Source organism: Maniola hyperantus, chromosome 8 (genome assembly GCF_902806685.2).
Source record: "Maniola hyperantus chromosome 8, iAphHyp1.2, whole genome shotgun sequence".
Classification (NCBI taxonomy): Eukaryota; Metazoa; Arthropoda; class Insecta; order Lepidoptera; family Nymphalidae; genus Maniola; species Maniola hyperantus.
Window position 1 is genome coordinate 5567972 of NC_048543.1, and position 13295 is coordinate 5581266.

At 36.6% G+C, this 13295-nt stretch overlaps 3 protein-coding genes and 1 long non-coding RNA gene across 4 annotated transcripts; 1 reads left to right on the forward strand and 3 right to left on the reverse strand.

Moving 5' to 3' along the window:
- Positions 1-824: 824 nt before the first annotated feature.
- RpL40 (ribosomal protein L40) lies at positions 825-2022 on the reverse strand. The gene is made up of 3 exons (XM_034971122.2): positions 1871-2022; positions 1401-1633; positions 825-1070 (listed from the first exon to the last, which is right to left on the reverse strand). The coding sequence occupies exons 2-3, from the start codon at positions 1624-1626 to the stop codon at positions 907-909; spliced, it is 390 nt and encodes a 129-aa protein (XP_034827013.1). The 5' UTR covers positions 1627-1633; positions 1871-2022; the 3' UTR covers positions 825-906.
- An 832-nt stretch (positions 2023-2854) lies between these two features.
- LOC117984493 (uncharacterized) lies at positions 2855-4100 on the forward strand. Its single transcript, XM_034971121.2, has 3 exons — positions 2855-3021; positions 3316-3492; positions 3869-4100. Exons 1-3 carry the CDS (start codon positions 2947-2949, stop codon positions 4007-4009), a joined length of 393 nt encoding a protein of 130 aa, XP_034827012.1. The 5' UTR covers positions 2855-2946; the 3' UTR covers positions 4010-4100.
- A 1633-nt stretch (positions 4101-5733) lies between these two features.
- On the reverse strand, positions 5734-8075 carry LOC138402708 (uncharacterized). The gene is made up of 2 exons (XR_011237053.1): positions 7556-8075; positions 5734-7093 (listed from the first exon to the last, which is right to left on the reverse strand). It is a non-coding gene; the product is annotated as an uncharacterized lncRNA (long non-coding RNA).
- A 7-nt stretch (positions 8076-8082) lies between these two features.
- Positions 8083-12004, reverse strand: Synj (synaptojanin). The gene has a single exon (XM_034971087.2). The coding sequence runs from the start codon at positions 11714-11716 to the stop codon at positions 8369-8371; it is 3348 nt and encodes a 1115-aa protein (XP_034826978.1). The 5' UTR covers positions 11717-12004; the 3' UTR covers positions 8083-8368.
- Between the last annotated feature and the right edge of the window lie 1291 nt (positions 12005-13295).

Genomic DNA, 13295 nt, shown 5'->3' on the forward strand with positions numbered 1-13295 from the left:
TAAAGTTCAATGAGTCAATAATTAAAATTAAGAATTAGCTTTTTCCGATGGTGATGTTGTGAAAATTTTGTATTTTGTTACTAAATATAAATAAATTTGATGAACCACACAAGTGAAATATGATATTTCGTCAAATCCATAAAAAATATATTTCATACGAACCAAGTGACGCCATCTAGTAATAGTCATGAACTAGTTACAATTTTAAATAGAGAGTTAGCGATCTGTACTTGTTTAATATACCTATTATCTTTGGAATGTATGACGTTAGCGATCTTACTTGTATATATTATCTTTGGTACAGACTACAGCAGTTAATTAAAAAAAACACTGATGGTGGTTATAAGCCTCAGGCGCTTTTAACTCTGTGGGTCAATTGTCGTGTCAAAATTACGGTTCACTATGGTTCACCCCACCTTTGAAATAAAGGACTTCATGTGCATAGATGTGCATACATCATGCTTTTGACATGAAAGAACAAGGGAAAAGAAAAGACCTTGCATGTACTACTACGTATTCCTATGTCGATGCGGCAAAGATCATACAAACGTAAAACGGCGCATGAGTTAAAATTTTACACATTATATAGTACGCGACGCCAATCCGTAATCGGAGTTTGTGAATGTGGCGGGGGGACGGCTGGCCCTGCACACCCGCACCGGGTTAGCGTGGGTGTGCACTGTGTTTTCTCCCTGATTCCCACACTGACCTGTCGCAGACATACATTATTGCTGCTGGAGTTAAGTTATGTATTCTCCAATATAGAACGACCATGGGCCAGCAAGCATAACATCAGGATTTATTGTTAAAATAAGTGACAAAAATTATAGTTTTACACTTTTTATTGTTTAATTTTTAAATCATAACATTAATCAAATAAGCCAGAGCTTCTCTGACTCAGTGAAATTAATCCTTGATCTTCTTCTTGGGGCGGAGATTGTTGGTGTGTCCACACTTGGTCTTGCGGCAGTTGGTGGCACGAGGGTGCAGACGTGCATAGCATTTGCGGCAGATCATCTTGTCGCAGTTGTATTTCATAGCCAAGATTCGTAGAGATGGCTCAATAGTACCTAAAATTAAATATAAATTAACAGGATTCTTTATTTCTTTCACATTCAATACTAAAAATCGAAAAAATTACTATTTGACATCAATATAAATGACAAGATGTGGTCAAGCGAACAAAATTTTTCACAGTTCTGCAACCAAATAAATCAGCGCCACCTCTTACGATACTCATGAATGACCTGTTTGAAATCCAGACGTCACTGAGGTTGCATTGGTGCTAAAGCACCAATGAGTCAGTGCCATTTTGTTTGTTCAATAGCCCTGTCCATACAAAGTAATATATAAGTCAATGCTATTTGACTAAAAATGATACTTTAAAATCAGTTACTAACCTCCACGAAGTCTGAGGACAAGATGCAAGGTAGATTCCTTTTGAATGTTATAGTCAGACAGGGTGCGGCCATCCTCTAATTGCTTTCCAGCAAAGATCAATCGCTGCTGGTCTGGTGGGATACCTTCCTTATCCTGAATCTTAGCCTTCACATTTTCGATAGTATCCGAAGCTTCCACTTCGAGAGTTATGGTCTTCCCCGTGAGGGTTTTCACAAAAATCTGCATTTTGAGGCTGTAAAGATAATTCGATTAAATAAAACGTGTATAATTTTGACGTACAACAAAACTAGAAACCAAAAAACAAAAGCAAATCCTAGCAGTCAGAATGACACGCCACGCGGATTTCGAACTTCGAACAACAAGAGAAAATCAAATTATGAATAAATTTTTGAAGGATTTTTGATATTGGTTGATCTACACCACATATTATTTAAAATTTAAACAATAATTTAATATTTTTGATACTAACCTTCCCAAAATGTGCTCGTTGAAATGACAGCCTTGCACAAAAGAAAAAATTAATAACACAGACTAATATTAATAAATTCTACAAAGACAAGACAAGTCATGCTAATCTGTGTAAAGCCAGAAGAACAAAAAAAAAAAGACAAGTCATCAAAGCAGTGTTTCCACTTGCGATTTTGGTACCCTAAAACTTCATTTGAAGTATCATGATTTGCGGCACATAATATAGCATCGTTCTAAAAAGGTTCCGAGACGATCAAGCGGCTTGACGTCAAGCACATAGATTTCTGCTTGAGTCAAGCATTTTGACCGTTTACAAAACTACTTGCATTCACACTGCAATTCACGTGACACGCGTCAAGCATTATTAACCACATTGGAAGTGTCTCTCGCGCAAACTATTCCATTTAGAAAAAAATATATTATTAGAAACCTCAATATCATTTGTATAGTAATTAGATAAGGCTAGCTCTAAGTTTTATTGTAATAACATTTTTGAAGACCTATCCTTATATATGCCTTATGGGTTTGGGTAATCCACGTATGGGTTTAAATGAAAAAAAACTTGAGTTTCAGTTCTAAGTATGGGGAACCTCCAAAATTTATTGGTTTTTTTTCTATTTTTGTGTTAAAATCTTTATGCTGTTCACAGAGTACAAATAACTTACAAAGTTTCAACATTATAGTTAGTTCTTATAGTTTCGGAAAAAAGTGGGTGTGACATACGGATAGACAGACAGACAGACATGACGAATCCATAAGGGTTCCGTTTTTTGCCATTTGGTTACGGAACCCTAAAAATGCCTTAAGTTTTAATATTAGTTGTTTCACCCTAAAAGAAAGCGAAATCCCTAAAAGTGGAAACACTGTAGTCTGTGTAAACAAGAGACTAACCAGAGATCCACAAGAGCACAGACTACAAAGGAAAACTGTTCTGAAACAGATGACAGTTGATACAGTGACTTCAGCTATGACATTTCGTTTCTGAACGTTATCGATATTCTTGTGATTCTTAAGTACTTGTTTCGTAACAGGGTTGGATTTTCAGCTTCATTTTTGCAGTGATATTAAAAATCAGCTATGTATCACCAACTGAACAGATTTACTGGCAGGTTGATTGCTGCTTCTCATCTGCAGAATCCACTTTTCCCAGTTGTAAGTATAAAGTATGAAAACTTGACACCCAACCTTATCATATCATACACTTCTGGAAAAAAGTCAATATAAAGTGCTATTCTAGTGTATTATTAGTACCTACCTAGAAACCTGTATTTATAAATTATTAGTATTTGTACGCTTCTTGTTACAGAACTCATAAAATAATTATAGGATACCAGGGTAGACGCGTATCTATTCTATTATCAGCGGAGGTCATGCAAATGCAGCGAAAACCATAGATACAATAGTAGTTGTAGAAGGTGTAATATGTCCATGTTATATTATTTCCAGGCACCAATTGCTCTGCAACGAGTGGACCCTCCAGCAATCCAGTACAACACGACTCACATGTCAACAGTTACCGAAGCCACTGCATGTGCTGCAGGATCCAGACGTTTGATGCCCGGCACAAACATCCCCTACCCCCCTGTCAGTGAAACCATTCGTAAAAAGCAAGAACTATTCCAGGTACATTAAAAAAAATTGAAATATATCTATCTAATAATTATTTTTTGAACGGCCTAGTTTTCTTAATTTTTTTGAACTTTTTGTCGAAAGAATGAAGTACACAGACAGCTTGAAGTTGTTATGACTGACTTACATTATGGCTAATTTTCAATTCAATTTTGTTTTATGGCAAGCTGCTGCACCAAACGGGTGCAGTTTACTTCCCCATGGCTAATATTTAGTAGGAACACAATCTTATTACTGTATAAAATGACAGGTCTAAATGTATTGCTATCCTTTCATAATGATTCTTGTGAAAAAGGTGTATAGTACAAACCATGAAGTTACCTGTATTATTTCAAACTGCCATATTGACATATATATTTTTTATTTACAGAAAGACAATGATCTTCCCGTTCATTTGAAGGGAGGACCACTTGATGCCATTCTATACCGCTTCACTATGGCGTTGTGTATTGTAGGATTGGGTGGCATTCTCCACACTATCTACAGTCATGCAGTCCCTAAGAAACAGTAATATGTAGTGAAAAACCATTAATTTATGTTTTAGATGCCTGTGTAGAACTCTGTATCTGCAAAATAATAAAGAACCACATTATATTACACAATGTATTTTATTTATTTATACCTGGATCCTGGATGAATAGCAAGAATAGCTACACCTAATAGAATATTCTGGGTCATTTGAATTACAGTACGCTGCCAAAAGTGATGAATATCGGCATTTAGAATGACATATTTTCATCTTTGTAGAGCGTTGTCTCTGTCACTCATACCCATATGTGATATGACACTATCGGTCTTAACGGCTGAGACTGCTCTACATATCTGCTGTCTTCTTCTAAAGATTGCTGTTCATCACTTTTGGCCGCATACTGTACATAATAGAGCTGCTCCAGGTAAACAGCACACAAAATATGCAAGCCTGCCTATACTTTAGTTTTCCTCCGAAACCTCGGAGAAAAGCGTAAGCGACGTGATTCGCCCGGAGTTAGGTTTTTCATTCGTATCATGATTTCGCCTCCAGCGAGAATTTACTTGTTTACCTTTTGACTAAACCAAAGATAATATATTAAACAATTAATATATTATCTGTGACTAAACTAAACAGGAAGACTAAACAAAGTACTACTTATAGCTGATTATTTAAAAAAAATAGTAAGAGTAGAGTAAATTACTTTTTTTTCAATTGATTACAAAAGAGCACTTGACTGGTTTAACCTGATGGTAACTGTGGATGCTTATACACTTAGGTATGTATAGTTTGATAAACCTTAGATTCGATTTATTAGGTATATTGTACCTCCTACCTAATGGCACATATTATTATAAGCATAGCATGCCTAATTTATACGCAGTGATAGCCTAGTGGTTAAGACGTCGGATTCGAGAAGTCAAGGGTTCGATCCTGGACACGCATCTCTAACTTTTCGAAGTTATGTGCGATGTACTTAAGCAAATTGAATATCACTTGCATACGGTCAAGCAAAACATCGTGAGGAAACCCGCATGCCCGAGAGTTCTGGATAATATTCTCAAAGGTGTGAATGAAATCTGCCGATCCGCGTTAGGCCAGCATGGCAGACTATGATCCCTAGAGGACTAGAACCCGACATAATGAGAGGAGACCCGTGGATTGGGCCGGCAATGGGTTGACCTTTAAATAACCACGAACTGAATTCATTTGGTGGTAAATGGTAATACAACCACATACAACTCTCGTCTTTGCAGCTATGTAAGAACCAAAATGATAAAAAAAATAAAGTGAGAGCACGACTCAACCTACCATAATTAATACCTGCCTACCTAGCTAGGTAATGTCAAATCACAAATTAATGCACAAAGCTTTCTGGAGATTCTATATTTTCTCTTTCGTAGGTACATTGGTATTAGCGATGGGCTACATACACTCGGTGTACGAAAATACGAAACTCGAAGCGGTGCCTCCTTGCTCCTGACCTGTGTATAGGCGCGGACTGGAGCGCTTCCCCGGTAATGTTTTGCCGATCTAATTCTTAACTAGTGTATGACTTTTACTTATAGATGGCGCTGAAGTTAAAATCGAACTACCTCTCTTAGGCCCTGTGCACACAAAATGGGTGTTAACGATCGAATGTCACAACACGCCATTTCTATTGCAGGTCATATTTGCAGGAAGATACACTTTTGCAACGAAGGCAAGTATATTTACAAATACAGAAATAACAGTAGGTAAGCTAGATACTACAAGAAAAATAAATATTTTTTAAAGTAAAACATCTTTATTTGTTCTTCTGTATACCATATACTGGCCATAACAGTGATTATGTCATGCTAACAAATATTTAATTCAACATTAAGCATTAACACTACATGTTTTTGCTAAGTAATTTTCTACCAATAGGTATTTAAGTAATATAATATTTTCCCTATTTTTTTATTTAATTTCCATTTGACACATCTGTGTGAATGAAATGCAAATCAGGTACAAATACTTTTAAAATATTCACACAAATGCTTATATTTAGCAATTTAGGAGATAGGTATTATGAAACTAGTGAATTTGAGAGATTAAAAACAAAATGTTGGTATAATATGCCTTCATAAAAACAGTTGAAAGTTTAAAAAAAAAGCTGCATGCTTAGGTCAGTACCCATTAAGTACTAACTTAAGGTCACACAGCTCATTAGTGCCACCCGGCAGCGGCAGCCGACATGCGCCTCCTCGCCTCGGGCGGTTAGTATTCTTTATAATATGGACATACCATCGATGGGACATACGCTCACTACATCAACTTCGAATCGTAACTTCTTTCACGCTAGAGATATTCGAGAGCTAGTGGCAACGCCAGTACCAGACTAGTCGAAATTTTGTGGACCGCGCGATGTCAACGCGTTGTTTTTTAAGTGCGGAAACCAGCCCAGAGAGAATAGAAAAGTCCACTCGTTGACCACCTGTCAACAAGTGAACGCCGAACGACGAGGTGATGCTTGTCGGGTGCCGCGTGGCTCTAATGAACGTGAAGCTCATAAATGTATAAGTACATAATCTACCCACATTACTTAAAAAACGGATCCTTGAATATCGGTTAACTTTAAGATAGATATCTTCCCAAAATAATATTTGTGACTGACACTGTATATAAATATCTACAAGTAATTGCTCTAGAACATAAATTTACGTATTAGGTGTGAAAGCTTTTTGCATAGGTAAGTAATACTAATATTATGTTGGTTTTTAATTCGTATCTAGGTATGCAAATATTTATAGCATACTAGCTAATCGCCAGCATAGCGCACCTTTTATACGTGATGGATACTATGTTAGAGACCTTGATTCAAGAGCAATAAACACAATGTACAAAGTTATTAGAAACAAAGTTTAAAGAGCGCATAGGTCACGATTATTAAAAATATACTTTTAATATATTTTGCTTACCACATTCTCTAAACAAATTGTTTTAACAAAAATAAAAAATAATATAAAGTAACTATGTTACATATAAATAATTAATCTACAGGATCTTATCATGTGGATTATTATTAATATTATTGAAAATGGTAATTTCCCAAAGCCTCATTTTCATTGTTCTTAATTATTAACAAATTAAGTTGTGAATAGGCTACTTGACAATTTTTTTAAGTTGGTCTTAAATGGTTAATATTTGTCCTATTATATCAAAAAAATTAACACTATATTTTTTTGCGCCCTAAAAACCGTAAAACTTTAATTAAAAAAAATATTTTTCTTAGACAGGTGAAAACACCGCATTTGTAAACAACAGTATAACCACAGGGTTATACTGTTGTTATACTGTTGTTGTACGTCATGCATTTGTAAACAACAGTATAACCACAGGGTTATACTGTTGTTTACAAATGCATGACGTCAGAGCACAGATAATCTATCGGCCAAACATGGCCGACAGTGTTTTCACCTGTCTAAGAAAAATATTTTTTTAAATTAAAGTTTTACGGTTTTTAGGGCGCAAAAAAATATAGTGTTAATTTTTTTGATATAATAGGACAAATATTAACCATTTAAGACCAACTTAAAAAAATTGTCAAGTAGCCTATTGTGATACATAATTTATCTTCACAATTATTTATCAACATTGATAAAGACTGATAAATACACAATAATCCAACAGTCAATCTATAGGTAGAACCACAGTAAAGTCTTTATTACAGTTAGGTACCTAATGTGTATCGCAATCAATTCAGAAAAACATTTTTTTGAGACTCATATTTTGTCTCTTTTCACCATCCACTTTAACAATAATAAGATGAAATACCTACTTCATTTTTAAATAATGCCATTATAACATTGCTTGCAAGTTAACAAAATCGCAATTAGAGTGTTTTGTTTGTTCGATGTTTACGCACATAAGAATAAATAAACTAACTTGCTACAATAAAGAAAGTGTACTTCGTACAAATTAGTCTAAACCTAAGATAAATCCATATAAAAGTAGGAACCCAAGATTATTAACATAATGATTTTAAATTTTAAGAGGACTGAATAAGCATAATATGAGGAATATATATAAAATGAGATCATTAACAATCAGCAAAGTAAATTCATTAAAGGTGTAGTTACTAAGTTATATTACCGAAATTCATAATTTAACAGAGTTATAATGCTATACCAAGAAATATTGCAGATAATTTGTAACAATCAGATCACAGCCTATCTATAAAAATAAGATTTAAGGGTATACGCATTTAAAATTCAGTTTATAAAGATATTGCAAAAGCCATTTCTACATTAGTTAGCTATGATCTTAGTGTCATACATCGCTACAGATTAATATGTTTTCTTGATTTATAAACAGTTAATATTATTTATACTGATTCAAACTCTCAATAAGCAAATTTGTGTAAGTACTAGTGTTAATCTAAATAACTGGTCGCGGGCGTGCAGGTAGCGGAGGGGGTGCCCCTTGGCGCGCAGGCACGGGCGGCGGTGGGCCGGTAGGCGGCGGCGAAGGGCCTGTGGGCAGCGCCGGACCAGTGGGCGGCGAAGGGCCGGCGGGTGGCGGCGTGTTGCTCGCGGGCAACGGCGGCGGCGCGCATGTCGGAGGTGGAGCACTGTCAGCAGGAGGTGATGCTACTGTCGGTGGAGTTATGTTGCCAGTTGTAGCATCTTGAGGGAGAGGCGAGGGTCTAGGAGGCGGTGGGCGTGCAGGACTAGGGGCCGGGGCTCGAGACGGCACGAGTGGTGTCGGTGAGGGCGCTGGAGGTCTGCTAGGCTGTTGTCTGCGCGGCGTCGGTGGGGCGGATCTGAGAGGTCGTTCTGCTGGTATTTCGCCAAAAAGCGGAATCGTATTGTTCGTACATAAATTTATCTCCGATCGCACGATTTCAACCCACTCGGGAGATTTTAAAGACACAGATAAAGGAATACCTCCAGCCATAATTTTCCCTTTCTGTGCAGCCGCTAGTGCATGCTGGCCATCTCTAAATGTAATACTCAAAGTATGATCTTCTGCGAACCGCACTAGTGTTACTTCACCGATTATTGCTAATTCTTGAAGAACAGCTGCCATCACATTATCATCAAAAATAGAATCTTCAAAATCAATCTCATCTAACGGTCGCACAACGATGCTAGCATCAGGTGGACCTAAATCTTTAACCACTTCATAAAACACTTCCATACACTTGGTGTAGCTTACTTGTAAGATTTCTATTTCTAAGATTGCAATCACTGGTCGATGATCACTCTGCTTTAGTTCAGCTCTGCCATAGTGCAACAATTTTCCTGCAGCAAGTTGAGAAGTATTTTCTGGGTCAATAGTATGTTTTCGACTTCTCCACAAAATGCGATCAGTCCAAGCCGGTGCTCGGCATTTTTCACTTGTGTCGTAATCATCACTAAATAGGTCGTATTTATACGTCGGGAGAAAAGTTATTTCCCCTTCAAAACAGTTTTTGAAAACTAAATCTTGCGATTTTTGTTTCAATAACTGATCGTTTTCTAAAAGCCTGTTAATACTATTCTGTGCTGCTAGTAGACGAGTCTCTTCCTTGTCCATGTCAATACGGTAATTAAAGTCTCCACACCAAAAAACATAATCATGAGAATATAATGAGCGTCCCATGGGAAATGCTACTTTCCGCGTGATTTCAGTGTAGTCAGCATTACGCTCAATAACTTGCGATTGGCCCGCAGCAAAATGAGCACATACAAAGCATATAGAAGTTCCATAGATAACCAAGCGGATAGCGACTGCTCCTTTATTGCCAGTAGTACCCCCAAGACCAGTTTTAACAGAATCAAGAGCTATATCTCTGATATGTGGGATTAAGTCTTTCCTCGCAAATATAAAAAGGCAAACTCCAACCAGCTGATGACACGATAAGAGCGTGTAAGAAGCGTCTCTTGCTAATATTTTGTCCAACTCTTCACTCCAAGCTTTGGCATTATCAGAGCTAGCAGCCATAATGTTACTGGCATTTAAATCAACTATCTCTTGAAACCCAATAGCAAAAATATCAGAAGGATGATCTTTTAAGTTTACAGTGTTGATCAAAGCTGAATTTGGACAATCCAATAGCCAATCTGCAAGCGATACATCCTTATATGCGAGGCTCCTAAAATGCTTACCACCATTGACGTTATACGTTCCAATTGTTATGCGTATACTTGAGGGTTGTGTAAATTCACTGGCTCTTCTGCACATTTCTCTAAGGACTGCTGTTGATGTGTGCAATATATTAGATGGCAGCAAAATTCTTGTCCTGTCTGATAATTCTGAATTAAGTGTTGAGCCCAATAGAAGAATATCAATTGCTTCTTGTTTGGAGTTATCGAGCAGGTTGTTTTGTATAGTGCGAGCAGCAGATCTTGCACCATCTATTAGTTTTGAACCACCCTGTATAGCTCCTGTACCTGCATAAATTTTTGACACTTCATTTCCATTATTAATCCACATCTGTTTAAATACCTCTTCAAATCGGTTCACATTTTGCTTTTTATCAATACATTGCAAGAGCATTAACTGTATAGCAAGCATTTCTAAGCCAATAAAGGTTTGTATGGCATTCGTTCTGTCCAAACAGTCTAAGCAATTAGTGCGAATAACACCTTTCTGAATGTTGTAAATATCTGAACCTTTTGCACTAAAAATGCTAATACTATCATAATGCTTTTCAATTATTTTCTTAAATTTTGACAAAGCTGTGTCTATTGAAGCAGCCCTGACTTCCTGATGATAGTCAAAAATAATTTGCACAATATCATTATGTGCAGACTCATTTAGATGTCTTTGGAAAGCATTGCTGAGTGTAGCTTCACCTTCACTGCCTCCTATTAAGCTCGAACCAAGCAGGTTCACAACAACAATTGATCCATAGTTACGTTTCAATTGAGAGAAGTGCCTGTCACACGCACTTGTTGAAGCATCATAACCTCTCGACATCTTAACCTTATGAGACCCAACTTGTATACCGGGCTGTTCCCAAAACAAAGGCACAGATCCTCTGGTTTGGATGTAGGATGCCATAGAATCATCAATGTAAATAGCCTGCTCTGTTTCAACAAAGTTCGCCACATTACCATCATCGTTGCAGCCTCGCACATTAAACCTAGTCCCGGCTCTTTCACAACTTAAGCGAGACACTAGAACTGCTCTTGCTTGTCTATGACCAACATAAATAGTTCTTATTTCTACAGATCCACACATTGCTCTAGTCAGCCAGTCTTCACAGTCAATGCCAAATCTTATAAGATGGATAAACAAAGTTCTATTCCAAAAGAACCTATTATCAGGACAGGCTCCTTTACTTTTTCTTTGAGCACATAGGGTTAAATCAAATAAATTATCATTACTTTTCCCAGAGTACCAAGAAAAGTAGAATGTGCCAGAGTTAAGTAATTTTCTCACTTCAGAAACTTTATCTTCACCTTGCGATTGATAAAATAAAGGTAAAAACTGAGTCTGAGTTATCTTGAACACTTCATTATCGCCTACCTTGCCAACAGAGCAGCAGCCCGTGATGAGAACTAAGTACAGCAAGCAACTTTCACCAGAATTCAATTGCAGCACTCCTAAGCAACCGTACGCATCAGCCACTTTATGATATTGCTTACGCAAGGTATCCGTTTCTTGTGGAGATAGAGATACCACCGCTTGAGATTCGAATAATAATGCAGAATCTTTATTTCTGTGTTGCAAAATTATACTGTACGGGTTTGGCGGAGAATTTTTCTCCAGAACTTTGAAGCCCTTAGACATAGCCATGGTGGCAGTCTTAGTCTAATTTCGATCAAAATTCATCCGCCCCCTAAATCGAAACTATAAATTAAAATACTGAATCTGTTTTAATTCAATTTAAAGCAAATCGTCACCAACAATCACTCATCCAATCGAAAAAAAATTATTCTCTACAAAATTGACATCGGCTTGGGAAATTTTAATGTCAGTGTCACTACAAAGTACTCTGTGGTGTCACTGTCAGCTGTCATTAAAATAGAAATAAATGTTGTCCTTTAATGGTATGTACGCTTGGATGAATGATAACGTTTTCCCTAATCCTTCATTGTGGCTAATTCCATTGTACACAATCTCTAAACTAAACTAAAAAGGCACGTCTAAATCGATTGCTATCCCTTTCATAGCGTTGCTTGCGGAAAAGGATAGCACTAGATTTAGGCCTGTCAATTTAGTTTAGTTTAGAGATTGTGTACAAGAGAATCAGCCCCGAATAAATGTATATTTTTTGAACAAATCATACCTACGTGCAACAAAACAATCGGATTGAAGATTATGTTTTCTAGTAGGGGCGGATTAGAGTTAAACCAAAATTGATGACTGAAATACTGGCACTGATTCTGAGCACAACTTATTTTAGAGTATTCGCATGCTCTTCTTACTAATGTAATATGAAAAGGACAGACACAGTTTGACAGTTCTCAATTTAATTTTTAGATGGTAAAACCGGTGATTTTAGCGTGCAGTCGCGAACCTACTGTTTCAATTTCTATTGTGCACTAAAATTTAGTCTTTAAATGTGAAAGTCATGTTCCGTTCCTTTTTTAGCATTAGTAAAAAGAAAAGGATGCAGATACTTTAATTTAGTTTAGAGAGAGACTAGAGAATCGGTGCTGCACTTAGCCTACTCGAATGACTGACTGTATTCAAGAGGCAAAGTGTATTTGGCTGAACTCATATAGGAACAATTATTGACAAATAAAAGTTCATCATTTTTTAGCCAATTTAATTAAGTTTCTATTCCACTATTGTCTGTAAAAATAATAAATATGCATTTACGTGAGGAAAACATACACGTATAGTAACACTATAGGTATTGCCAACATAACAATAGAGAACCCCTTGGAGAACCCATACTTCACTACAGTCTTTTATTTCTGGTCGGTGACTACAGTAGTTGACACGGGTAACGTTGATAGGTAGCGAGGATTTTTCTTTGCTATTTCACAAGTGGTATTATTTTGTGAAATTAGTTGTTCAGTGGTTCCTAAAATAATTTTTACAACCTCTAGAAAGAGACAGCAGTTATGTAAAGCGCTGTCTCCGTCGTTGACACCGACAAAACGTAACATAAGTATTTTAGTTCACCAGAGACAACGCTCTACAAAGCCGAAATCTCATTTTAAAGGACGATGTACATTATTTTCTGCCGCGTACTGTAGTAGTAGGTACCTACCTAATTTTATTTTAATCCATTTTAATTGGACTACCTTTGCTATATGACATGACGCGTACCATACAATTTTGGGTAACTTTGTAAATCAACCTTTTTTACGATAAATTGGTTTTTCCTATAACTTCTGAAAAATTAATAACTGCATTTTTTCTA